This window comes from Tasmannia lanceolata, unplaced genomic scaffold (assembly GCF_043159265.1).
Source record: "Tasmannia lanceolata isolate RefF3 unplaced genomic scaffold, GAP_Taslan_0.1 ptg000018l, whole genome shotgun sequence".
NCBI classification, from domain to species: domain Eukaryota; kingdom Viridiplantae; phylum Streptophyta; class Magnoliopsida; order Canellales; family Winteraceae; genus Tasmannia; species Tasmannia lanceolata.
The window spans coordinates 13,055,063-13,081,734 of NW_027518695.1; the positions used below are offsets into that span (position 1 = coordinate 13,055,063).

At 37.7% G+C, this 26,672-nt stretch overlaps 3 protein-coding genes across 11 annotated transcripts; 1 reads left to right on the forward strand and 2 right to left on the reverse strand.

Moving 5' to 3' along the window:
* The first annotated feature begins 70 nt into the window (after positions 1 to 70).
* On the forward strand, positions 71 to 10,539 carry MCM8 (minichromosome maintenance 8). 4 transcript variants are annotated; one of them, XM_077360058.1, is made up of 18 exons: positions 71 to 484; positions 1,692 to 1,832; positions 1,927 to 2,044; positions 2,159 to 2,381; positions 2,469 to 2,632; positions 3,444 to 3,707; positions 4,199 to 4,294; positions 4,474 to 4,626; positions 6,526 to 6,596; positions 6,705 to 6,823; positions 7,018 to 7,147; positions 7,280 to 7,331; positions 7,420 to 7,576; positions 7,665 to 7,839; positions 8,129 to 8,299; positions 8,471 to 8,584; positions 9,916 to 9,986; positions 10,171 to 10,538. In XM_077360058.1, the coding sequence occupies exons 1-17, from the start codon at positions 305 to 307 to the stop codon at positions 9,958 to 9,960; spliced, it is 2,373 nt and encodes a 790-aa protein (XP_077216173.1). In that variant the 5' UTR covers positions 71 to 304; the 3' UTR covers positions 9,961 to 9,986; positions 10,171 to 10,538. The 4 variants fall into 4 exon arrangements, with proteins under 4 accessions (XP_077216173.1, XP_077216174.1, XP_077216175.1 ...); XM_077360060.1 differs by having other exon boundaries at positions 349 to 484; positions 1,907 to 2,044; positions 10,171 to 10,539; XM_077360059.1 differs by lacking the exon at positions 3,444 to 3,707 and having other exon boundaries at positions 72 to 484.
* A 1,942-nt stretch (positions 10,540 to 12,481) lies between these two features.
* On the reverse strand, positions 12,482 to 18,846 carry LOC143851331 (nuclear transcription factor Y subunit B-10-like). Of its 4 annotated transcripts, XM_077360720.1 has the most exons (7): positions 18,575 to 18,841; positions 18,154 to 18,384; positions 17,937 to 18,066; positions 17,777 to 17,782; positions 17,604 to 17,687; positions 16,854 to 16,904; positions 12,482 to 12,817 (listed from the first exon to the last, which is right to left on the reverse strand). In XM_077360720.1, exons 2-7 carry the CDS (start codon positions 18,369 to 18,371, stop codon positions 12,773 to 12,775), a joined length of 534 nt encoding a protein of 177 aa, XP_077216835.1. In that variant the 5' UTR covers positions 18,372 to 18,384; positions 18,575 to 18,841; the 3' UTR covers positions 12,482 to 12,772. The 4 variants fall into 4 exon arrangements, with proteins under 4 accessions (XP_077216835.1, XP_077216834.1, XP_077216832.1 ...); XM_077360719.1 differs by lacking the exons at positions 12,482 to 12,817; positions 16,854 to 16,904; positions 17,604 to 17,687; positions 17,777 to 17,782 and having other exon boundaries at positions 17,904 to 18,066; positions 18,154 to 18,390; positions 18,575 to 18,846; XM_077360717.1 differs by lacking the exons at positions 12,482 to 12,817; positions 16,854 to 16,904; positions 17,604 to 17,687; positions 17,777 to 17,782 and having other exon boundaries at positions 17,904 to 18,066; positions 18,154 to 18,396; positions 18,575 to 18,845.
* Positions 18,847 to 20,818: 1,972 nt separating this feature from the next.
* Positions 20,819 to 25,563, reverse strand: LOC143849888 (UDP-URONIC ACID TRANSPORTER 1-like). Of its 3 annotated transcripts, XR_013235895.1 has the most exons (5): positions 24,887 to 25,563; positions 24,665 to 24,797; positions 23,402 to 23,614; positions 21,743 to 21,841; positions 20,819 to 21,661 (listed from the first exon to the last, which is right to left on the reverse strand). XR_013235895.1 is itself a non-coding variant. In XM_077359176.1 (4 exons), exons 1-4 carry the CDS (start codon positions 24,937 to 24,939, stop codon positions 21,626 to 21,628), a joined length of 321 nt encoding a protein of 106 aa, XP_077215291.1. In that variant the 5' UTR covers positions 24,940 to 25,559; the 3' UTR covers positions 20,819 to 21,625. The 3 variants fall into 3 exon arrangements, 1 of the variants encoding a protein (XP_077215291.1); XR_013235896.1 differs by lacking the exon at positions 23,402 to 23,614 and having other exon boundaries at positions 24,899 to 25,560; XM_077359176.1 differs by lacking the exon at positions 23,402 to 23,614 and having other exon boundaries at positions 24,887 to 25,559.
* Between the last annotated feature and the right edge of the window lie 1,109 nt (positions 25,564 to 26,672).

Below are 26,672 nucleotides of genomic sequence, written 5' to 3' on the forward strand. Positions count from 1 at the left end.
AAAGGCATCGTCTTTCTCTGTATAAACCCGTAGGGTCCCAGCCTAACCCTAGCTTACCCATCAAAAAAATTGTTTGTTAATCCTTACCATATACAGGCCATGTACTAAAAATCTTTCCCAAGTGAGGATCGTAGCCGTCCATATTAATTGTAGAGTGTGAAAGGACGGACTAAAATCCCACTCCCCATTCGAACTTATATCCATACTCTCTCCCTTTCTTCCCGCCCAAAAGCAAAAAAGAAAAAAAGAAAAAAGAGAAGGATTTCGAGAAGGCGCAAAAGCCATTTTAACGAACCAGATTGCAATGCACGGCACAGGAAGGGAAAAAATGCAGGAACGCATGGTGGAATCCACTTATGTATCCAAAATCTGGCCCAATTATTTCCCTGAAATCGAATTCTCGGCTGAAGATCGAAGGTTCAAGCTCATCTCCGACCTCGCAGATTTTTTCTCCACTCCACAAGCACAAAATCTTCTTTCTGAGGTATGCAGGATTATCATCTTTTCACATTTCCCTCTTTTTTTCTTTTTTTTTCTCAATAGTTTTTGGGGATTTGAGATTCAATTATAATCGCATGATGAATTTATTGGTTAATTGTTGCTATAATTGTCATTCTGAGTGTTTTTACTTGTGAGATCATCGCGATTTTATGTTTTATATCGGTAATAGTCTTGATTATTGGCTTTTTTTTTTTTTGGTGGTTTATCTCTAGAGATTGTGAGAGAAATCTAGAGTCAAGACGAAAGACTTAGGCCATGTCTGGTTGCCAGGAATTTTGGCGTCTCAGAGAGGGTTAGGGCATTTGAAGAAGGAGAGATTTGAGAGGGCACCATTGAGATGAGCAATGAGAAGTGACTAAAAATCAGGAAAAAATCGATCTGATTTTGAATAGAGTTTTTTGTTTCCTGATTTTTTTCCACTTCTCATAGACACTAGTTTCCTTGAGGGCTAGGAACATAACAGAGAACATGACCTTTGATAGGATAGAATGGAAGAAAATTATCCATGTAGACGAACCCAACTAGTTTCAGGATTAGACTTAGTCAATTTGAGCCGGGTAGATCCTTTCACCTTCTTCATGAAATTTTTTTGAAGGATTCATTAGCTGACCCCAACTAGTTTGGGACAAAGGCTTAGTTGAGTTTAGTTTAGACACTAGTTTCCGGGTTTTTGTTGCCTGAATTTTAGCTACTTCACCCTCATCTCCACTTGGAGACACCGATGAAAAAAAAAAATTCATAGTAGCCAAATGTGCCCTTAGAGAATCTTAGATTAGCCTGTCTCATGAACATCCAGCCAGAACTTCAAAATTGTCAGAGCATTCATTGTTCAAGATTTTGAATCAGATCTTCATCAACTAGCTGGCATTCAACATCCTCTTCAGTAGAAATTCAATTCCTCTTCTGGAGAAATTAAGGCCCTCCACATACTTGGAGGATTTGGTAATGGATATTGGAAGTTTATCACATCGATCCTTTATGTTGTGCTTTTTAAAATTAATTTATCAGTTTTTAAGCTTTCATTACCAATCTACATTTTATCTTTTATCTCAATTTGTGCGCTCTCGTGAAATATGTCCAACATTTTATCTTTTCAATAATTAGTTTGGTTATTGCTATCTTTCTAATGGTTGAGTTGCTATGATATCTGTAGTTTGAGGGACTTGTCACAATTTTTTAACATGGATTAGGTAAAGAATGATGATGGCCTCTTCTTTTTTCCGGTGGATTTCCAACAACTGAAAAAAATATGTGAATTCGAGGAGTTTTATGCAGCTCTAGAGGTAGCACCTAAGGAAGCCCTCTTATGCATGGGGGCAGCAGTTCACATGGTACTAAGATGTGTGTAGCACTTCTTTTAATTTCCCTTATTTCTAGCATAGTATTTACTGTTTAAGAATGTCAGCCATTTTAAATTGTAAGCAGGCCCTGTTGCCAAAGTTGAAGAGCTTCCAGTTGGAGAGTGAAGAAAAGATAAATGTTCGGCTGCATAACCACCCTGAATCAATGATTGCTTTGAAGAACTTAAAAGCTGCTTATATTGGTACATTCTACACTTGAATTAAATACCATTCCACTGTTTCTCTAGAATCCAGTAACAACCTAGACTAATAGATACCAAGGTAACACAAAAAGTGATACCCGAAAGACATCGCAGGAAGGCTTGGTTCAGTGCGAGGTACTGTTGTCAAAGTTAGCACTGTAAGACCCCTAGTGGTACAAATGAATTTTGCATGTGCGAAGTGTGGAGCTGTTATTACCCGAATATTTCCTGATGGAAAATACTCACCACCAACGATTTGCAATCTTTATGGATGCAAAAGCAGAACTTTTACTGCAATCAGATCTACCGCTCGACCCATCGATTTTCAAAAAATAAGGTATGAACGTCGCATACCATCTCTGAATCCAATGTTTTTGCATCTCCCACTTGGAAACTTACTGGTATTCTCATTTTCTTTGTGTAGAATTCAGGAACTGCTAAGGTCTGAAAACCATGAAGAAGGCCGGGTGCCTCGAACTGTAGAATGTGAACTGACTGAAGATCTTGTTGATGCATGCATCCCTGGTGATATGGTGACGGTTACCGGGATTATAAAAGTAATTAACAATTACATGGATGTTGGAGGAGGTATGCTGAATGAATTGCTTAGGTTCAATTCTTAGTGATGGTCTGACAGATATTGTTCTCGGGACTTGTCCGGAACTTGATTTGTCTGGATAGTTTTAAAATTTTATGTTTTTAACGGGAAACTGTAGGAAAATAAAAATAATTTAAAAACACATAAAATTCAAACATTAAATGAAAAGTATAAAAGCAAAAATAATTTAAAACAAATAAAATTCAAAGACTAAATGAAAAGTACAAAAACAATTTTTTTTTTTGGAAAATATCGTAAAATTATACATATATTATCGTGATAATAAAACTGATTCGTAGTTTTTGAACACCGATTTGAATGTGATTTTTTTTTGCCTGAAAACATATCTTTCTATTTTATAGAGTTTCTTTACTGGTAAAAATGTACAAATTTCTTTTTTATTTTATTGCATGCTACTTGATGATGCTAATTGCTTTTGCCTTACCTTGATTCTCTAGCCAATGCCACATTTACTGCGATGCTATTATTGACTTGTCTATGGTTGGAATCATAATCTTCATAGATTCTTGATGGGAAACATCGCGCTATCAATGATTTGATATGAATTTTAAGGCGTTTTCCATATGATGGGGTTCTAATATAGGCTTTCATCCTTTAATGAACGTGTGATAATGCGTTTTCCTCTAAGAACAGTTTCTTTTTTTCTTTGATGGATTTGAATCCTATTTTAGGAGTAATAAAAAAGTGAATTATAATTGTAAATAGTTTGCAACACTGCCAATATTCCCATGAAATCTCTTCCCATAGAAGGGCATGCTCAACAAAATGTGATTTTTTCAGGGAAGTCAAAAAACAAGAATCAAGGATTATACTATCTGTATTTGGAAGCGATTTCAATTCGAAACTCAAAGTATCAATCTGTACTTGAAGATTCACAAGTTTCTGATGCCGAAAGTAGAGCTACAGAGCTGTTTGACTTGTATGCATTTTCTCCAAGGGATTTGGAATTTATTGTTAAGTTTTCAAAGGAGCATGGTCCAGATATCTTCCGTCAAATACTACAATCTATTTGTCCCTCCATTTATGGACATGAGCTTGTCAAAGGTGCTATTTATTTGCATTATCTTTTCTTAGATTAAACCACCTGTTTCATTTGAAGTGATTTGAGAATGGAAAATGTTTAAGCATTTACTTTTGCATCTTTTCATTTACTTTGCGCACGCTTTGATGATAAAGCAGTCTAGTGTCTTTCCTTCTTCCAGTGGTTCCATTTAGTTTTATAGGGATATTCAGTGAAAAATTTGATATGTTTCAGTAGTTTTCCTTTTGCTTAAATGTTAACTGATACCCAAATTTAAACTTGGTTATCGACAGAAACATATATTTATTTTACAAGATGCGCAATCATATCAACTTAACAATTAGATGTCCAATATTAGCACAATCCATCAGTTCTATTTTTTCCTTTTCTTATTTACTATCTGCACAATTTAACAAGTTCCACGGCTTGGCTATTTGGCTCTCTTTTGGCCAACCCGGTTGTTTGACCATAGAATGATGTTACTGTATTAATTCCGTTGCTATCTTTTCAACAGCGGGTATAACACTATCACTGTTTGGAGGTGTTCAAAAGCATTCGATGGATCAGAACAAGGTTCCTGTACGGGGAGATATCCACATCATTGTTGTTGGTAGAATCAACTATTATCTTAATTCTTATAAAACTGTTACAATTTCTTAGTTTTTGTTTTTTAATTTATTGGTATCATTATTTTTTCAAATGTTGACATTCGGTTTTTAGTTATGAATTATGATTGTCATAAAATTGTTCAGCACATACACTGATTAATTCTTTATGTTATTCTTCCAGGTGATCCTGGATTAGGTAAGAGCCAACTACTACAAGCGGCAGCTTCTGTTTCTCCCCGAGGCATCTATGTGTGTGGCAATGGAACAACAAATGCTGGCCTCACAGTAGCCGTGGTGAAGGATTCTATGACAAGTGATTATGCTTTTGAAGCGGGTACTTATAAAGCTTACCTAAGTCAATTCATTATACCCCCTCCTTCCTCCCTACCGACAATTCTATGACATTTTAGCTATAACAGATAGTTTACAAGTAGCTCAAATAGGCTGACTAGCAAATATTTTGATTAATATTGAAAAGGGACATTCAAGTTTTTACCAAACTCATTAGGGAACCTTCCATCATACCCTGTTGGCCAAATGCTCCATGAAGTTCAATATTATGCTGCTGCTGTACTGTAGGCACCACATGAAGTAGGGTAGGGCTTGCATGTTTGCTCGGAATAATAACAGACCTGGAACCAGTTCTAGGACAGCTGGAAGATGGACATCCCCTTAGAGCGAGGGACGTTGTTCACTCTTTCAGCTATTGTGTAATGTACTGCTAATCACCTTGGGGATCATCCAATGCAACGTTGCCAATGACCCCTTGGTCATAGGGTTATGGCCTGTAGCTCAATGATTGAGGCTTTGTTTCTCCACCTTGGGGTCGCCGGTTCGATCCCAGCTTACCTACCAAAAAAAAAAAAAATGATCCCTTGGTCATGTTTTCACCAGAAGTCTTTACTGTGTTGCAAATACTGTGTGCGCGCGCGCGCGAGCGTGTATGTGTTTCCCATTTCAATGCCACAGTAGAGCGTTCATTGTGTGCACACACAAATTTGGCACTGATTCTCGCATCTTTCAGTGCTTGCTGCAGAAAGAAAGAAATTTGGTGCTTCATGTGCGAAGGTTCGTTAGATCAATAGATGACTGTTTCCTCCCATGATTCTTACAATTGAGCTGGACTGGTTATTCTATTCAGATAATGTGGAAGAAGCCGTATGCTAGAATAACTTCTAGTACAATCATGGATCAAAACTGCTTTGCATAAATTTCCTACTTTCAGGTTTTCACCTCTTATCAAATTCGTAAAAGATCATCAAGAATTAATGACAAATCCCGATAAATTGAGATCTACCAAGAACTAGCAGTGGCACCTCGAATGGTTAATGTCATCTCTAATGCTACTGTTGTCAGTAGTATGGCCCACCCATGTCATCTAGGGACTCAGAAGAGAAAAACGACTGCCATTCAGTCCAAAAAAACAAATTTATTGATTAGGCTTCCATCTCATTTAGAATCCTCAATTGTTGTGGTTGTCAAAAGAAATACTAGATTCAAGGAAGTCGCCTTTTCGGGCTTTGATATTTGTGTTACCTATAATAAGTTTGGACAGGACAATCATATGTGTTTTTCTCAGAACCCAATTGATTAAGTAGTAATTAGTAACTACCAAGGAAAATGAATGGTTAAATTCCCTTAGACAATACCATACTGCATACAGTATATAGAAACCATATACGCATACAGATCTAACACACAAATCGACCAAATCCCTCTAACGCAGGCAGTTTAGTCATTATACTTGGTTGGTCTGTACTTGGTATTATGTGAATCATCGACCTATCCTCACTTGTATGTGCATTACACGGAGTCCACTGCTTTCTGAACATGATCAGATACATCATGCTATATTATAGATCTGGAGCCTGCATTTATGCTGCATTTTCTGGATCACCCTCGCTGTGCTCTAATTCTTCATGTTTTTCCAAACATGAAGCTGTCTATAAGGCCCTTAATTGGCTAGTCCTGAGCAAAAAATTCGCAAATATAGGCTTCTAGTCATATTCATTCTATTACATAAAACACCATTCAACCATGTCACATACAACAAACAAGAAATTTATTTAAGAAAGAGTGGAAAATGGAGTCCAATTGCCCATGTTGGGAATGTCTGGAGGTACTACGTCATTTGACCCCCATAGAATTGGGTCTGTATTACTTCTCTCCATCTGCACATGAATGTTTAATGTTTATATATAGGCATAGGTAACAATATCTAAATTTGCAACAGGCGCTATGGTACTTGCTGACCGTGGATTATGCTGCATCGATGAATTTGATAAAATGTCTGCGGAACATCAGGTTCATAAATCTTGACTACCAGCAAAATGGCCTATCTTTGAGATTTATGCCGAGGGTATGACTGTGAGGGTTTGTTATCAATCAAATTTTCGTTTTTTATTATCTTAGGCTCTACTAGAAGCCATGGAGCAACAATGCGTATCTGTTGCAAAGGCTGGACTAGTAGCAAGCTTATCAGCACGGACTTCTGTGTTGGCAGCTGCAAATCCTGTTGGTGGTCATTATAAGTAATCTTCTTCAAATATTTTCTCTTTCACTTCTGATAATCTCTGTTAATGATCTAAGATACTTTCATAATTTTTTTTAATGATCTTGACATTTGGAATTTAACTTTGTCAACTTCTTATAAAGTATTTTCACATATATTTTTTTTTCATTATATTGAGCAATTGGAATTTAACTTTGTGAACTTCTGTTGCAGCCGTGCAAAGACTGTGAATGAAAATTTAAAAATGAGTGCCGCTCTCCTCTCACGATTTGATTTGGTTTTCATTTTATTGGATAGGCCCGATGAGCTACTAGACAAGCGAGTGTCTGACCACATAATGGCAGTAAGTTACTAGATTTGGCTACTGTGTGCATCATGCCAGATATATTGTATTTTTGCCTGCACTTCTGGGCATTTATGTAATGCTAATTTTACCTAAAGCTTTGATGGCATGAGTTGAGTTTTTGTAATACAGCTCCATGCAGGATGCGGAGGGCATTTTCCACCCCAAAAAAAGCTATGCAAAGGTGCCTTATTGTACTTGTTTGTACTTGGATTACTAATCAATATGTCTTTTTTTAATACAGTACTCATGTTATTTCAAAAATTATGCAGCACTGCAAAATGATGGAAACATGGAGCTAGGTGAAAAAAGTGGTTCCTTAGTGTCAAGGTTAAGGCTTGACTCAAAGAAAGATAGAGACTTTATTCCCTTGCCTGGTCCACTTATTCGCAAATATATTTCTTATGCAAGAAACTTTGTCTTCCCAAGGTGATTTGTAGTAACTTATGCCTTGCAAAATCTCATTTTAGTAAGTTTGATAAGACATTATCTGAAATCTTAATTTTTGTTGGATTAGGATGTCAAGATCTGCAGCAGAAATTTTACAGAAGTTCTACCTGCGCTTGAGAGACCATAATACTTCAGCTGATGGTACACCAATAACTGCAAGACAGCTAGAAAGTCTAGTGAGGCTCGCAGAAGCTCGTGCTCGGTTGGATCTGAGGGAAGAAATAACATCTCAAGATGCTTTGGTGAGTTCAAATACGTGAATAACACGCCGGTCTTCAACCTTTATGATGACTTTTTACATGTTTATAACCTAAATTTTCTAGAAAAACCATTCTCAATAGCTATAACACTTGGAGTGACAGGATATTGGTATCTAGTGGAAACTGGAGAACTAGGTCTTACATTTATAATTTTCTTAAATTATTCATTCATAAAATTGATGATAAACATTTTACAGTTTTTTTTATACAATATAAAGGATAGTGTACTTTTTGTGGGTTATTTCATATGTAATTTGATCTGGTTTTGCAGGATGTGGTTGAGATAATGAAAGAATCCCTATATGATAAATATGTTGACGAGCATGGATTTGTGGATTTTGCTCGTAGTGGTGGAATGAGTCAACAGAAGGAGGCAAAACGATTTCTAAGTGCTCTAAATAAACAATCAGAGTTACAGCAGAAAGACTGCTTTTCAATTTCTGTAAGCAGCATTTTGCTTTATGATATCCAGCGATATTTGTTTTCTTAAAATTAAGAAAGCGGAATTATATTTGAATCATATTCCTCATCTTGCGCAATGTGGTTACATATATTCTGTCTGTTTCTATCTTTCAGGCCGAGACTCACATTATATTTTAATGTTGTATATCAGGAAATATATAGTTTGGCAGATAGAATCAGCCTCAGAGTTCCGGACATCGACACATTCATAGATAATTTGAACAGCGTCGGCTATCTACTTAAGAAGGGACCTAAAACATATCAGGTACTCCAATACTTGCACATGGAGAATCTTCTTACCCAACTGTTAAACTTAGAAATACTCATGCCTATTCCACTCTATAAGAACTACTTTATCGAAGTTTAGTATTTTACATCTCAAAGAAGGAACATCACCAAGCATTCTGGAAACAATGAGAACCGTCGTTTAAGACCAAAAATGTGATTTCAAAATGCCCTAGTCCCGTTAAGAACTGTCAACAACAAATAGTATGGCAGGTTTGGTTTTGGCAATCATGGGTGGGATTTATGTGTGGATGGATAGATATGTTTCAGTAATAGGAAGAAATAGGATGCATGCCTATTATACTGACCATGTAACCAAGCTAGGGGTGTATGGCTTAGGGGCCTCTCTGGAAATCCGGACACAAACTAGAAACAAGTTTGGAAAATTTTAAAAATTGTGGAAAACTCTTAATAATACAAGGGAAAATGGTATACAAAAAAGGCAAAAGAATATATCTTTATATATTATACAGTAAAAGAGTTAATTAAAAGTTGTCATAAGTTTTGGGATTTCTGCAGACCTTGTTCTGAGGGGTTTCCAGGGGACAACTCTTCATGGCTGAAGTTTTCAGTTGTATCCTCATTCCTGTCTTGTCGAAGCACCCAACCTTCGAGTCACAACTTTGAGATTGGTACTACAGAGAGAGGAATAAGAGACAAAAGAGGTACTTCAAAATACCTCAATTTAGAAAAGAAAATCCAAAACAAAAGAAAAAGGAACCAATAACTGTTGTCGGTTGCTTTTGTGAAACTAGATTTGACAGGGGCTTCTTTTTCGTTTTCAAAATGTCAAACCTTGATTATATTATGTTATAAATGGTTAAAACTGTTATAGGATTATTGAAAACTGTCATGGCTTTCAGTTGAGAAGGCTCAAAAATCAAACCAGAGAATGAGTATCTTAGAAAAACAGCTCAGAGGTCAGAGCTCTTGCCACTACTTCGAGTGGCCTGGTGAAATTCCTCATTTTCAAGCAAAGTATAAAAAAAAAAATGCTCCTTATATTTCTCATGCTAGATGGAAAATGTCCTTGTTTTCGGAATGTTCAGTATTACTTCATCGTTGTCATGCAAAATTACAATTCCGTAGTCGTCCTGCGTGGGCTCTTCCAGATATTTTTCAATAGTAACCATGAGCATCATACCTTCACTTACCAAAAATATGATATAGAATGATTCAGTTGGAAAACACAACTTGTCTAATAATCACATTGGCTGCAGCATTTTGGTTATTTCTTAACTGTTGGGATTCCATAATACCTTTTGGCTCTTGCCACCTTATTTCTGTGAATCTGAAATCTGTCCCATACAGGTGCTGTCATCATCTTATTCTCGGAGTCAATCGTCAAGGTGCTGATTTCTATAGCATGGTCACAGGGACAGGTAAGTCCTTGAAATTTGTGTTCTTCCATTTGTATGTTCCCTTGTTTTTATCTTGGCTACAAGATTTATCATCCCTTCAGTTTGTCCATTCTTTAATGATAGCTATTGATAATTTTTTCATTATTGAGAAATTATGCTTTTTATAATAGTCTGAGAAGGATTAAAATTCATACAATTCTTGCAGATTGGGAGGAGTGGAACATTATCATCACTGTATCATGTGTATAGAAAACTAGATTCCCTGGATTTTAACTGATTGGTGGGGTTTTTGGAGAAGCAGGGGGGTGGTGGTGGTGGTGGATTTGATGTAGAAGATGCAATTCATTTGGTGAGAAATGGGTATTCTGGATTTTCACGATTGATCTATGGAAAGAAATTGTTATTGGTTTTGCAGAAGTGATGGAGATATTGAGTGTGGGTAGAGATAGAATGTGGCATTATGCTTTTCAAGTCAGATTAGTAGAAGAAAACCCCACTTTCCTGATGCTAAATTCTATCCTACAAATGATTTTTCCACCTCCAGCCTGTGTGTTTGTTTCACGGTCCCATTAAGAATAAAAAACATTCATCGTTGTCTCAGGTATTAATAATAATATTTTTCATAATTAAAATGAGAGACTGATATCTACACGGCCTTCTTTTGATAATGGGAGGAATCACCTTCTTTTTTGGGAATTATATTAGCTTTTGACACCTGGTTAGAAAAGTGTAAAACAAAGTGATTCTTCTCATTATCAAAACATGGCTTTAAAAAATTAAGTTACAAGTTTGCTAAGTTCCATCGCAAAAGGCTTTTCGCTGCTGGTCTGTTGCACGTCAGACCAGCCACCTCGTGAATGGAGACAAAAGCCGGACGTGGCTGATGTGCGACAGACCAGCTGCAAAAACCCTTTTGCAATGGACGCTAGCAATTCCCAACTAATAATTTTCTGTGTATTTGTAGTACCTTAAAAAAAAAGAATATAGTGTATGCTTGACTATTGCTCGACATGCGAAAACTTGAATCGTCTTATTTGTAACCAATCAGTTGAAAAGCAGGAAATTTTTAAAAGGTGTTTCTTTCCAAACTTTTCCAAGAGATTCCTGCAATCCAAGTAGGTCCTTGGTACTTTCAAGGTATATATTATCAATAGTTGAATCGTTTCTCAAGTTGGTCCCAACAAATGAATTATTGGATCATCGAATATTGCCAGCCCAGCTATATTTTTAAAAAGGGAAGTGATACATTCACCTTTTTTTTACTTGGTGCAGCCCCCACGAGTTCATTTATGACTACTTTTAAACTGGCAGGGGGCTGTCGTAAGTTAAAAAAGAAAAGAAAAAAGGAGGAATATATCATTATCATTTTAAAAATACTTCACCACCAGCATGTGGGCCCCATATAAACACATGTAAAAATCAACATTTTTTAAAATAAAAAGGCAATGGCCCACATTCGACAAAGATATCCCCATAAATTGATGTGCTAGGATTGTCGAATTCCTGCTAACATCTTCACAAGGACAAATATGCTCGTGTCAATATTCAATAATATGCACCCTAATCACCGTTGGGCCCACGTGCCTCGCGTGGAGGTGATCGGCTCCGTTGATTAGGACATCAAACATTAGTCTAGTTCATTGTGTTAGCCCCCACCTTGGGCAGATGATCCTAGTCATTCGACCTCATTTAGGGTTCTACTAGTATAAGCAGAACAGTTAAAAACTTTTGTAGGTATCATTGATCTTACAGCTCGTGTCAAATGAATCTGTAATCCAGCCCGTTGATCTTTTAGAACATCATGAAGCAATCAACATGGTCTTCCTCCTATGCCAAAATCCATGTGTACTACAACAACAATCATCCGCTTAGATTTATTTTTTGGTGAAACCTTAACAAGGTGTTATGGATCAAGGGCTAGGATCATCCAATCAAGGTGGTCAGATCAACAGACCCGATCACTTCCACATGGCACGTGTAGGGCTACAAAAAAGTGACAGGAAAGAGCCTAACAGTCTGCGTCTGTGACTGTATAGTACTTTTCTTTACAATGACATTGAACTTGAAACATGACTCTCACCATTGAGAACCGTTGGTCTCATTCTACTCGACTCAACTAAGCCTTTGTCCCGAACTAGTTGGGATCGCATTCTACAAATTTTCTCATTGTAGTGAAAATATTCTTCTTAACATACAAAATAGGATGATTCAAACCATTCATTTGTCGGGCCACAACTTAATAGGCTATACCCTGTAAATCATCTACATAAGAATGATCCTAACCCTCCGATCTGTAGAGGGACTGTAGGAACCTGTACATAAGGGGGCTTTAAGATCATGTGGAGACAATTTGAGGCGTACACCCTATTTACGTTGTGGCCCAACAAATGTACAGTTTGGAACATCCTATGAAGTGTGCCCTGCTGTACTTTCTGAAAAATACTGGACTTCACGCTCACACACCATATAAAATCTCCCAATTACAGATGTCAAGTTAGATTTAAAAGAATTTCGTATGCAAAAAATACTCATACGCATTAATTAACGCTGCTCTAATTAGTTTCAGAACATAAAATAAGATCAAATTTGATCTTGTCTAGTATATACAGATAAAAATAAGAACATATAAGTAAATGCATAATCCTTGGTTCTTCAAGCTCCTGAGAGGATATTAAGCAGGAAAAAAAAACTAAATATAAAGACCTCAAGAAACCAGGAACTCACTCACCTAATGATGAAAGCAAGAACACCAAAAGAAAGGACTACTTCGTCACGGATTTCAATGGCAGGGAGTCTTGGAACACCGACTATTCTGTTCCTTGCATGGGCACCATAAGATGCTGTGCCTGTGACTGTAACATTTCAAGAGTCAAAGATAAGTGATAAAAACGCGTCAAAGGAAAAGGTAAATGGCAATGAATTCATAAAAACACGTCAAAAGAACAGGTAAATGGCAATGAAGAACATGTAGAGATCAATTTGAGGAGCCAGCAAAGATGATGCATAAACAATTCTCTAAGATCGATGGGTTGAGACAGTTTTATCGTGCTCTGATGTAACAGTTTTACAAACAGAATCAATGTGAAGCTCTTATGAAAGATACAGAACCCAAATAAGCTTTGTGATGGTGGATATCATAGCATCATAAACTAGGTCAAAGCGAGAACTTGCAAGTGTCTGTCACTTTTTGCAGTGCCATGAAACTGAACAGTTATTCACCGTGATACAGACCCATTCATTGACCTCCTCGTATTTGGGTCACCAGCCTAGTCAACATCTCTAAAGTACCTCATGATCGTCTTGAAAGTTTTTTGATGTTCATCTCTAGGCATGTAGATGTAGGAATTGACAAACCTGATTTGCTGCATCGGTAATGTTAGGTCTCTTACATGTGAGGTATTGTAGTGATCCAACCATACTCCGATACACAAGGGGATCCTTAATTCCTTTTATACCACACATTCTTGTTGTAAACCACTGCGGCTTCCAGAAGTTTACAATTCATCACGTGAAATTTGTCGAGAAGATTAATAGCATATTTCTTTTGCACCAAAACATTCCTTCCTTGGTTCTATTTATCTCTACATCTAGAAAATATTATAGCTCTATGAGATTTTTCATAATTCATATCAAAGTTTTTGTTTAGACCAACTTTCTTCTGAATTTCAAAATTGTCATTCCAATGACTAATATCATCTACATATACCAAAGCCAGTCATATAAGAGTACATGCGTGCATGTCAATGAAATGCAAATTATCTGACATTCTTCTTTTGTATCACCTTGCTGTAAGAGCTTGATTAATCCTATTGAGCCATGCTCGTTGCGCTCGTTTTAGTCCAAAGATATAGCCTCTTGAGTTTGCAGAAATAATCATCTATATTTGCCACTTCGAATCCCTCAAGTTAACCTCAAGCACCACATCGATGACAAATACTTCAACATCTAGTCTCTCTGCTTTTTACTGAATCTTATTCTTCTCATCATAAAACAAGAATCATGGCTGCCTCCCAAAACCAAGGAATGAGACAAAAATGGGAGAGTGTTGATGAAGAACAAAAGAGGGTAGAAAGGATCAGAAAACTAGGGAGATTGGAGATTAACAAAGTGTAAGTACTAAGTTCAGAAACTTTGGCTTTCGCAACAGATGTAAGATTTACTCTTAGCTCTGGTCAAGAGCTGACAAGGGGGTGCAGACAAACCTAAAGACCCAAGCTCAATTGAAGAAGTAAATTAAAGGAGGAAAGTGATCTGGGAACACAGTGTCAAGATCGGGGTCGGAAGAGATGCTAGGTCTGTCTCTGAGAGGTGGCAGTGGGGAATCAAGAGAAAAGAATATCCATTTTGCAAGAGTTATGTATCGGGGGAAGGAACCTATGATTGTTACAAATCATACAACAAAGGGGAAAAGAGAAAAACAATTTGACTTTTTTGGACCCCAACATTATTGCTGGAATGGGCGGTACGAGGATGGGTGATGCAGAAGCAAGTAAAGGTATAATGTCTAGGCTTCAGAGCCTTTCTGTTTGAGTTTGAAGATGAAAAAGAAGACTCGCGGGTTTCTAGGATCGGCGGGGATGCTACATGTGGAGTTTTGGAGCCATTGTTTTAAATTTCCACCGAAACCTACACAAAACGACAGAAATGTTTCTGTTTTCACCCCCACCAAAACGATACAGAAATCAAAATTGTAACTACATTAGTGGTATACTATATCACTATGTGTTACATAATTACATTTATATGAATTGCATGTAAAATGTGGCACATATAGCATGGATTAATATTTATGTGAATTACATGTGAAATGTCGTATGTACTAATTATCAGACACACATGAGAACGTATGTCACTAAGTGTTCAATGTTATTACACCATTATGGATGCCTGTATTGCTTATGCTATAGTTTCTAAGTAAGCATTTATACTTATTTTAAAACCTTCTTGGCGACCGAAATCGAAATTTAAAACCTTCTCTAAAGCATCTTTGCCTGTGGTACCCGATGTGTAGATCAGGCACGGCATCCATATAGATCATGATACTAGGTGCACCTCTCCATGCATGGATAGAGGCCGCGTTCAGAAGGTGATAGCGTCGATGAAGTTGCTATCGCTAGTGGAATCCTAGATAATCCTAGGGATAGGGTTATGAATAGAGATTGGCAATTTCACCACTTGGTGGTGAGGCTCCTATTCAGCGATATGTGGTATCCTATCGTTGTTGGAAACAAAGCGAAAGGTCCTGAGGAGGTCGTCAAATCCTTTTCGGTGAAGGTTCCATATGATTGGGGGGAAATTGACGATCATAGAGTCGATCACTTCAGTGTAGGTGATGTTCTGTCTGTTGGCTCCCTGGGAGAAGGCAGTTGAGAGGACGTCAACGTGGCATGCCCTAATCATGATCGAACGGATGAGACAATACTTACAGTGCCATCAATTGATCTCTTGAGCGGTGTGTGAGTTTGAATTTTGAACTCGGGGTCTTGGTGGAAGTTACAGGAAGAAGGAAGAATAAATCAAGACCATGGTCTTACTTATCATACTATCGATTAGGTGAGTTCCAGATTTTTATCAAGGCTAGATTGATAGGTCGGTGTTCGACACATGGCGCGAGAAGAACCCGCCACGAAGTAAAGCGACATTAGTGCCTTCAAGGAGGAAAATAAATAGGAAAAGGCATGTACCGTCACAGTTGACTGAGGAGAGGGACACGTGTTGCTTTTACGTGCTGAACAAACTAAAAATGGAGAGTCCAATTCACTCTCTTGCACCATGTTTAGAATTTGAGAAGAGGGAGAGAGGATATTTGGGGGGGGGGGGGTGTTCAATCCTGTGGATCGGTAAACAAGCCCAAGGGTAAAGCGACTCCTTGGTCCGTGTCTAGTGTTTCATCCTGAGGATGTGAATTAGATCTTCTGTGTTCAAAGAATAACAGTTTGCTCCCCTCTGAGACTAAGGATCGGTTTTCTTCAGAAGATTTGTCAGCCTTCCTGGCTCAACCAGTCAAAGCTTTCCTCCCTCGCATTAGGAATGTGGGGGGATCCAAGGATTATGGAGTATGGGTTACGAGAAAAAACACTCATTGTGAATTATCATATGTATCCCCCTTTAGAGCGGGAAAGTCAAGATGAGAGGATTGACGGATCACATGTGTGTGGCTTATATAGTATAGCCCAGTTTATGCCCAATGGGAGTGGACTGAGGGCTTTTGTTAATCTGCGGTTGAGTGACCTTTGTCGAGGGATGTTGAGCTTGAGGTGGTTGAAGGTGATCAGTGGATCTCCCTCAGCAGTTGTGGTTCCTTCACCTTTCCAGCCCATGTCGTGTCTAAGAACCCTTCTAGGTCAAGACAGCTGAGTAAATTGGGTTCTCCCTAATAATTTGAAGCATTATCGTTAGACCGATTAAGAGAGTATGACATATGATGTCATTATATAAATAGAAATCGGTTTATAATAGTCTTCGAGTGAATACATTGCCTCCCTACAAAATATCAACAATGCATTAATTTAGCTAAGCAAATTTCAACACCATTGTTTCTTTGCAACTCATAAATGCAAATGAAATCAATGATGTGTATTCTTAGGTCATCAGAAGTTGTGTATAAAACTAATAGAGAAAAAACTTTATATAAACCTCTCATAATCAAAGCTATAGATTCCATTAAAACCTCCTTCACTTTTTATCCCAAATATGGCCTCAAATGAACGAGAAATGTGGAAACTTGAGACCCAAACATTCCCCAAAGTCTAGATATTAAATTAAATTTCAGGCATTAAAAATATAAATTTTTCAGTATGCACATGATAATACATCTTTATGGGTCCTGTCTTACGTGTCTATATAAAGTTGAGAGAGAGAGAGAGAGAGAGAGAGAGAGCACTTCACCTGAGGATGCATGTAGTTCATGCCTTGTGTAAAAGAGCCCTGGTGAGCCATCTAACAAATGCATATACCACAAAGACAGTAAGAGCATTTTTCCATGCGTGCGAGAATAAAACAGATCAAAATTAAAAAAATCTTATAAAAGCACTATAATTAAAACTGAAAAATCCAATGTATGATCTAGAGGCCATCTAGAATGGGTCCTGATTAATCACTTATCACCAATGTGCCCATGGTTGTCCTGTTGGAATCTCTAGAACAGCCATGTGCAGGGCCCTGTAACGGATGGGTCACGATACAAAAATTGAATTGATAGTACAATCTCACCATCTGATTAATTGGCTTCGCACATATGGGTCAAAACAAATTTGATAATATACATCAAGGTTTGAAGGTTGCGATATAGAGGCCATATTAGACACCGTCCAATGTTGATATAACAGCTTATCTATCAGGAATATTCCGCAATATTACCAAATATTTCTGATATATCGGCATATAGGAGGGGTGCTGATATCGCTATAAATCAATAAATAGGCTGATATATATTGACAATTATATTCATGGTCTACATTCAACAGACAAAAGTCTAATAATCAGATTGGTCAGGATCGTCCAGTCAATTGAATTTTACCATAGGGCTCATCCAGCACAGGGTATAAACATATAAATGATCAAGCTAATGAGCAGTTAACCAACATGGGTAATTGCAAATGACCCAAGGCCACCTCAAAAGATCAAATTAAAAACCACCTGATTGCTAAGTTCCGGTTGAGCTCCAACTGTGTCTTTTTTACCAGACCCTTCTCCAGCCTTGGCAGTGCCTTTATTGTCACCCTGTCCAAAGTTTCATTTACAAAAGAAATCAGTAACTAAACATACAAAAAAACAAAACACAAAATGTAAACAGAAAGAAACTACGCTACCTCCATCTGCAACGCCATGTTCGTCCCCCAAAATCAACCAATAGAAAAAACAACAAACCATAAGCTTAATACCCAAAATGCTCGAAAATTATAAAAGGAACTGACACGTAGAAATCAAAACCCTAGATAAAACCTAACCAGATCAAAATTCCAAATTTACCTCTCGAAACTTATGCAAATAAACCCTAAGCGGTTCAATATAATCCTCAAACCCTAAAGTCGCCATCGCCCAAAGCAAATCATCGCCATTTATCGTCTTCCTCTTCTCCTTCTGGCATTTATCACTCGCCCTACCCCAAACAATACAAAAAAAATAAATATAATTTCCAAAAAAAAGAAGAAGGAATTTATCAAACAAGGGCATTAAGATTTCTCACTCGCTAGTAATGAAACTGATGAATTCGGAAACACATTCCTGAACAGTTTCCTTTGCGTCCTTTGCAATCTTCCCATTAGCAGGCACAGCTTTCTTCATGATCCGGCTAATGTTTGCGATCGGAAGGTATCGATCTTGTTCCCGGACGTTCGAGTTTCTAGGGCTCTGATCCCCGCTCTCATGACTTCCTCCCGTAGGGCTTCCTGGACCATCCGCCATTTTCTCTGAAACCCTAACCCTAACCCTAGGTTAATAAAATCCACGCACAGAACCAAAAGCATAAGAAGAAGAAAAAGAAGAAGAAGAAGAAGATCAATGGAATTTGAAACCCTAGCTCCCTCATCTCGTCCGTTTTTCTCGGAAAGCACAGAAACCCTAGCTCAGCCATAGAGAGAGAGAGAGAGAGAGAGAGAGAGAGTTACCAGAGAGTATTGAAAGGTTTTGTATTTGGCGCGCGGAGAGAGAGGAGGGATTGATGGGAATTTTTTTTTTTTTTTTTTTGTTGGAAGAGAGAGATCGGACGTTGGAGAAGAGAGGAAAGAGGAGACGACTGTGATGAAAAGAGTGTTGGAGACTTTTTCTTATCTACACCGTCAAACCCTCTCTCTCTCTCTCTCTACTGCATAGACCTATTTCTCTCTCTTCTTCTTGGAGTCTTTTGACGGAGATTATGTGCATCTCTGCCGTACAGCTACGGTAGATTGGACAGCTAGGGTCATCCTATAGAAATGATTTTTGGGCACAACCTATTTATGTTATGGCCATCACATGGACGGTTTAGATCATCCTATAGTGTGGTCCTTATAATACTTTTTTGAAAAATAAGAGACTATAAGGCCTTGGGAGATGATACTTTCACGCCCTATGCAGTACGCGTTCGCCCCCTTTATGACGTGAACAGTTGCCACTTATCTCCAAGTAACAACTAAACATCTAGAGGCCTTGCAACCTCCTTTTTGACACTCGTATTCATGTGAGGGATTTGCTAGGGACCATTGCAGAAGGCATGTCGCAGAACAGCTGCTGCATGAGAGAGCAGCCACCTCAGATGACTTAATGAATAAGACAAACTCTATTTAATGTTGCCTTTTTCAATCGAAAGCATGTTAGAGAAATAATGCCAATGACGCCAGTCAAAAAAGAAGAAGAGGAAGAAATGCCAGCGACATTTTCATACAATTTGCTTTTAACAATGGGAAACGATATCCACACTCCTTGTTTTAATAAGGGAAATGATTTCAACACAACCATGTTTTGCTGCAAGACGCTCATCTTTCTTGTCCTTTTAAAAGGGTTTTTACTGTTCCCAAAAAGCACTTACGTGTAGGGGTGTAAATGGATCGAATTCGAATCGGATATGGCTATATCCGAATTCGATTCCAGTATAGACTATCCGAATTCGGATTTGGATTCGAATTTGACAGATATTTAATATCTATTACCGAATTCGTATCCGCCAGATATTATTCGAATTCGGATATTATCTGTATCCGTTTATCCGGTAAATTCAAACATTTTATTCCAGCACTTTATCTTTCTTCTCCTTCTTACCCCTCAAATGAATTTTTCAAACCCTAAAACCTGACATCTACTTTCTCTTTACAAAATTAACTCTCAATCTAAAATATATGAGATCCTCTTCTTCCTTTTAACACAAAGGCAGAGAGAGAGGCGATGGGGATGGATCTCTTTGGGGTTTTTTTTTTTTTTTTTGTATATGATGGAATGGGTTTGGACTATTTTGAACAGGGGAAGTGAGAATGCTGATTGTGGAAGATGAAGAAAAATGGAGATGGAGATGGGGATTGGGTTAAAGATGAAGGTGACTGGCAGTGATGGAGGTGGAGAGAGGCGGCGGTAGATTTTAGTGGGTTGGAGGCACCAAGGAATGCCGAAGATGGTGTCTCAACCTCCTCCTTTCTCCTCTCTCTTGCTTCTCTTTGTAAACCTTAGAAGTCCCCTCTTTTAATTGCATTTTGGGTTTTTATATAATCACAAGTTGAAAAATTGATCTGAGCCATCCATTTACCATCAATGACCTAGATAGCCTTTTTGCTTTAGAATTCTCTAGAAACTATGACATCTTCTTTCAATCACCACCACCCATTTGTCTCTTTAATCCTACAGCCCACATTTGTTGCTTCATAAAGACGCCATGTCAAACTCCAAGAATGCCCTTCAAATGAGAGATTACTTCATTTCCTACCTAAAACACTTTTTGTTTTTTTTTTCTAAAAAGAAAATTCACTTTTCTTTTAGAAACAAAAGATAGTGTGTCATTACTAAAAATAAATATTAATGATATTATTAATAATAAATAAAAAGAATTTACTTCTCGGATTCGGATGTTAAACGGATCGGATATACCATTTACCAGATTCGCATCCGCTTAGAGCCTGATATCTCATAAACGGATTCGGATAATATCCGCTTGAAACGGATCCGGATAATATTCGCTTTAAAGGATTCGAATGCGGACGGTAATCGAATTTTCGAATATCCATTTACACCAGTTACGTGACAATTAAATGCTAAAAGACAAGATACATGAGCGCATGTATCGAAACATCGTCGTGCTGAAATCATTTCCCTTTAATAATGGCATTCCTCTTTGTTATAGACATTTCTAAAGGCTCTTAACATTTTCCCAAATATGCATCAATCAATAACCAATTAAAGAAGTGTCATTATCAAAACAAAGGAGTGCGAATATCATCTCCTTTGGTAAGAGACTCAAGGTGCTAGGTTACATGTAGGAAAAAGCCTAGTGCAAAAGCAAAAAACATCTACCTGTATTCATGTCTCAAATACATACATCAAAACAGCAATGAGATTTGAAAGCAGATTAAATTCATCAACTCAGAGAACGAACCACATGCACACACAGCTTAATAAGCCCATTCTACAGAAAATGTACTATCATTTAACTTGAATATGGATACCTGAGCTATATATGGTGGAAACACAATTATCTGGAGGAGCATCTTCCATTAACTAATCAAAAGAGATGACACAAAAATTAGAATAGTCTGATTGTGAGGACCCAATTCTCTCCAAAGAATTACAGGCATTCCTCCATTACCACCAAGATTACAGAAAAAGGGAAAAGAAATTGCAAGGCCAATCAGGTTTATTCGAATTTCCACACTAGTTAAGCTGTCTCTGTTGATACAGGCACAAAGCCCATTTCCTGTCTCCCGCAAAAGAATAGGGCAATTCATGTTATGGTCCTAAGTGGGGGCCCGCCTGGGTATGGGATTGGGTGGGACCCAGCCCGGTATGACGTCGGGTGTGGAAGCATGGTTGTATGTTATGGTCCTAAGTGGGGGCTGGCCTAGGTATGGGACTGGGTGGGACCCAGCCCGGTATGGGACAGGTTTAAAGGGCCTTGCCTAACGCGTTCCATCAGCTCTGGAGCTTTTGGCGTATCGGTAAGGTACCTAACCCATCACATGGATTAGTTGTAAGCAGATTCAAACACCGCCTCTAGCACGTAGTTTTGATGCCACCTACATAAGCAAAAAAGAACGTTTTCAGAGGCCTCATTTGCTTTGCTTTTTTGCTTCACTGTAAAGAATGACTCCAAATACCAAGAGCGCGTAACCAAGCATTCCGGTCACAGAGACAGGATTCCTGAAGATTAAAATCGATACAACTACAGCTACAGCACCTTTTGCATTCCCCAACACCTGAAAATTTGACAAAAATTCGTCAATCGATTCGGGGTTCTTGGTCCCACATGATTTCTTGAAGAAAATAGTATCTTTGCACCAAAACTTAATCCGAACTATTTGAGAACATGGAGTAAGCAATTTCTTTTCATTACTATGTTGTTATATGAAGCAATAGACATAGGCTGATCATATATATAGATACTGTGTGTACCAAAAATCAGGTCCATAGGATCATCCTAACCCATCCAAAAGTGGAGGGAAAAATGGACACACACTGTTTGTTGACAAGTCTGCACATTTTTTACCTCCACTTTTGAAGGGGTTAGGACAATGGACCTGATTTAGTACACACCCTATCTATGATGAGGCCTTGCAAATGAAAGATTCGGATCACCACAAAAAATGTGAGACACATGTGTTTGGGAACTCGAGCTCATATAAGTTTATATGAGGTCGAGCTCACGAACAATGAGTATATATACTAGTTGCAGACCCGTGTGTTGCACGGGGCAACTAAAAAGGGAAATGATTCATAAAAAAATGTGGAAGCATGTTGAAAAGTTATTTTACAAATCCTAATACCACAAAGAATATCTTAACTACCAAAGGGATGTCCAAGCAAGCATTAAGAAATTACAGAAAACCGAAGACAGAAGCTCTAAATGATTCTTTTACTTCCTCTTGATTTGTAAAAAGTCCTAAACAAAAGTCAATTACATGGCATTAAACAAACAGGATCAACGCCCTCCAATATTCAGGGGAGTGCAAAAACATACATACAATGTGCAAATAAGAATATTTATAAGATAGGGGCATATTGTTAAGGAATCCAAAATAAATTCCATGTTTATATGGAGTACCTTGAGAAGAAGGCCTTGGATAATGTAATATTCGTTCTCAGAAGAAAGAAAACCATGGATAGGTTATTTACATGTAATAACATCCAAAAGCACCAATATCTTTAAATGAAATAACAACCTTTTTTTACATCACCACAATCAGATAAAAGAGAGAACTAATAGAAATCGTAAAATGTTTTGTAAGAACTCTCCTTTCTCTTTTTTCTAAAAAAAATCTAGTTTCTCTTGATTTGTTGAAGTTCTCAATATTGTTCAAAGGGGTGCATATTCAAATGGAGAATTTGAAGAGTGAACAATAGAAACATGCTGATCGTATTTCAGGGGAGGTGGAAGGAAGGGTAGGTTGTTGAGAGGTCTGTGACCGCCTTTCTTGAAAATGATAAAGGAAGAAATAAGGAAAGCTAATCCTGGAGAAAGGAAGAAAGGTCATTCTCTTGAATTTGATTCCATTTGGTATTTGGAAATGACAAATCGTCAAAGAAAATAGTAAAGAGAGTTTCACAAAACAAAATACTAATTACAATAAAATGGTTACAGTCATGGCAATCCCAGAAAACAGCATGAAGAAAAATTAAACTAGTCAAAAATCTTGACTGAATTTTGGAACAAAATGCAACCGAAATGAACTTCGAAGTACAAATAAGAGACAGTTTCATGGACATAAAATGTATTGCAAAAGACTGGATACAGAAATGAGCAAGAAGAAGAATTAAACATGAGAAAAATCTGGAGAAGAGCTAGGGTTTGTCTTTGCTTCTTCGTCTTAGGTAGAGGGGTGTGCTGTTGCAAGGAGGGAAAAAAATCTTCCTTTCACATCTGGGTAGGTGAGAAACTCTGCAAAAATCATGCCAAATTCAATCCGATTTGCATCTTTCTTTTTATAAGACACCGTGCGACTGGTGGATTGCGAAAAGATGCCCGAGAAAATCTGCAAAAATCGTGCCGAATTCAATCCGATTTGCATCTTCTTTTTATAAGACACTAGTACCATTCAAAAAAAAAAAAAAGACACGCGTGTGACTGGTGGAATGCCAAAAGGCACCCGAGAAAATCTGCAAAAATCGTGCCAAATTCAAGATTTGCATCCTTCTTTTTACAAGAAACCTGTGTGACTGGTGGAATGCCAAAAGGCACCCAATAGTAAGACACCAGTGCAATTACTTATACATAGTGTCTGTGCAAGATACAGAGGGGGGTTGATGGAGATCGACGTCCCTTGCGAGTTTATTATCGGCGGGGCCGCCCTAGGGGAGCTCCGTAGAGATCTTTTTTTGTGTTATTTTATTGTCTTAGGTATATTTTTGAGATTATTTGATGTTATTAGGGTTATTTTAGTATTTATTGTTTTTAGGGTAGTTTAGCCTATTAGGGATTCTTAATTTAGCAAGTTTCTTTATTTTAAGATTGTTAATTGCCTATTTATAGGCAAAGCTACATCACTTTTGTTACCTTTGATGATTAATTGAATTGAGTTAAGCTTTGAGTGCTTCTTCCTCCCGAATTTCTTATTCTTCTCTTCTTCTTCTTCTTCTTCTTCTATTTTTCTTCCCAGCCTACATCAGGGGTGCCACATGGCACAACCCCAGAGTGCAAACATTCCGTTTTACTATTAGAACTTGCCTTTGTGATTGAAAATGAGAGAAAAGCTAGCACTTGTAGGAAATAAAACTAAAAGAATTCATAGAGACCAAATTCTAGCTACAATTCATAGAGACCAAATGTCAAACATGTGGTGGGTTATTTTAAATATAAAAAGGAGAACATAAAAAATGACCAGAAAACGGAATTCCAATTGTGATAGGAGAAGAAAACTACATGTAGACGAATCCGTCAAATCCTATGTTTGGTAATCTGAAATGGAATAGCGTATGAATTTTGGTTTGAAAAAAAAAAAACACTTAAAAGTACAGCAAGATATATTGCTATAAAAGTGGATAAAAATGTAAAAATTAAGAAATAAATAGAGAAAATGGTGTACCTCGGACGAAGATAGATCTAATCTGAGAGGCGAGACAGAGAGGTGCTCGGGAAGGAATTCAGATGGTCTGATTACATTCCATTTATAATGTTTTTTGGACAATGAGCTTCTACGCAAAAAATCTATATCCAAGCTGAAAACCCAATAAAAGGGGGAAATCAGAAAACCCATTAAAGAAACTGTGAGAGGAGATGAATCAGATATGTGAGTTCGGAAACTGACATATCACCACACCGTAAATGAAGAAGTTCCGAGTACACATCACATATCCGCATAAGATTGTTGACGCCAGAGTAAATAGTCACGGCGCAGTTCCAAACCAGCTTTGGAAGTATGGAGATACATCATTGGTCCAGCAATCTTGGGCTCCATACTACTACAGAGAAGCATCTGAATAAGCGCTTCCTCCACCATGAGATTAACAATGACAAGCAATCAAATCCCAACCAACAACAACCAAGAGAAAAAACACTCAACAATCGAAAAAAAAAAATCGCTAATGGCAGTAGGAATCAAAACAGCGGATTAAGATTTCTGACTCGCTCGTGATGAAGCTGAACAGTTTCCATTACGTCCTTAGCAATCTTCAAAAGGGTCATCATAGAAAGCAAGCTGAAAAGAACTCCAAAGCCGGAGACCGCAAGCAGACTAGTGAGAAAGAAGATACCCAAGCGGAAGAGTGAGTACTGGCACTACGTATTGCACATATTTCCTCTTCACAGATTTTTTTTTCTTTCTCACTTGTCTGCTTGGGTCTCTAGTTCGAGTTCTTCTCGGATTGCTTTAGTTCGAGTTTTCTGGGCTCTCATCGCTTTCTTCCTCAAAATATCCAAAATCTCATTATCTTTGTAAGTATTTTTCCTTTTCTGGCTGTAGCCAAAATCAGTTGTTGCCCAGAGAGCTTTCACTAGGCAAAATTATAGTGGAAGCCAAAATGGTACTCAAAGCAAAATGTAAGTTAGGCAAAAATGATAGTCGAAGCCCAAAAAATGCTAATTGAAGCCAAAAAAAAGTTACTCCAAGCCAAAAATGATAGTCGAAGCCAACAAATATTTCTCGAAGCTAAAATATATTAGTTAAAGACGAAAAAAGTTCCAAATGTTACTGGAATTTAAAAGTTTTAGTCGCAGCAAAAAACATGTTAGTCGAAGCAAAAAAACCAGTTATTCGAAGCCTAAAAAACTTTAGTCGAAGCGAAAAACACAACGGGGAATGTTACAGGAAACACATTTTTGACTTCGACCAAGTAAATTTTGGCTTCGATTATCCTGTTTTGGCTTCGAGTACCTGTTTTTGCGTTGAGAAGAAGATGGGGAGATCTCTGAAAATAACTAATCATTTGATGTCCATTGGATAGCACGAAAATGTTGAACATATGACTTTGCCATAGCATCTCTTTTACAAGTTTAGAAGTTAAGAGAGGTAGTGGAGTTTTCCATTAGCCACAGTAACACAACAAAAAATTATCAAATGGGGTTTCTCAACATGTCCATAATCCAATTTCTCTTTCTCATCTTCCCATTCTATTTTATTCTTCTGCTTACATGACGATATAAACACTAATAGATCGGTGCTCTTGGCTTTCAAGAAAGGCATAGTTGTTAATCTTCAGAATCCCTCAGGACAAAGGAACATCAGCTGCTAGAGAAATGAGATGTTTCGCCGGAGAAGAAGGCTTCTATCGTCGGAAAATCTTGTCGTTTCAAACAAAATGCGTCGGAGTGAAACCTAGAAATGAAAGAGTGTAAAACCTGCAAGTAAAAGAGTAAAATGGTAAAACCAATAAGAGAAAAATTAAAGTAAGTTGAGGGGTATTTTCGTCCCTAGCAACCTTTCTTTTAATAAAGTAGCATTTCTTAGTGTTTTTTCAAAACTCAACATTTTCTCGTCATTTTTTCAACTCTCTAGCATGCAACAGTAATTGATCCTAAAATCAATGTACAGTAGCAGCAGGAGAATTTGGAAACCCTAGATGCTCAAGACTGGATTTGCACAAATTTGGAGACTC

Bases quoted from the DNA above. Each gene is read 5' to 3' on its own strand.
- MCM8 (XM_077360058.1), top strand. From the start codon at position 305: ATGCACGGCACAGGAAGGGAAAAAATGCAGGAACGCATGGTGGAATCC. The intron at 1,833-1,926 runs GTACTAAGATGT...AATTGTAAGCAG, and splicing joins TGGGGGCAGCAGTTCACATG to GCCCTGTTGCCAAAGTTGAA. The intron at 2,045-2,158 runs GTACATTCTACA...AAGACATCGCAG, and splicing joins CTTAAAAGCTGCTTATATTG to GAAGGCTTGGTTCAGTGCGA.
- LOC143851331 (XM_077360720.1), bottom strand. From the start codon at position 18,371: ATGGCGGATGGTCCAGGAAGCCCTACGGGAGGAAGTCATGAGAGCGGG. The intron at 18,067-18,153 runs GTGAGAAATCTT...TGTTTGGGGTAG, and splicing joins ATCAGTTTCATTACTAGCGA to GGCGAGTGATAAATGCCAGA. The intron at 12,818-16,853 runs GTGAAGTGCTCT...GAAATGTTACAG, and splicing joins TGAACTACATGCATCCTCAG to TCACAGGCACAGCATCTTAT.
- LOC143849888 (XM_077359176.1), bottom strand. From the start codon at position 24,939: ATGCGGATATGTGATGTGTACTCGGAACTTCTTCATTTACGGTGTGGT. The intron at 24,798-24,886 runs GTCAGTTTCCGA...TTGGGTTTTCAG, and splicing joins CATTTACGGTGTGGTGATAT to CTTGGATATAGATTTTTTGC. The intron at 21,662-21,742 runs GTATTTGGAGTC...TTGCTTATGTAG, and splicing joins TGCTTGGTTACGCGCTCTTG to GTGGCATCAAAACTACGTGC.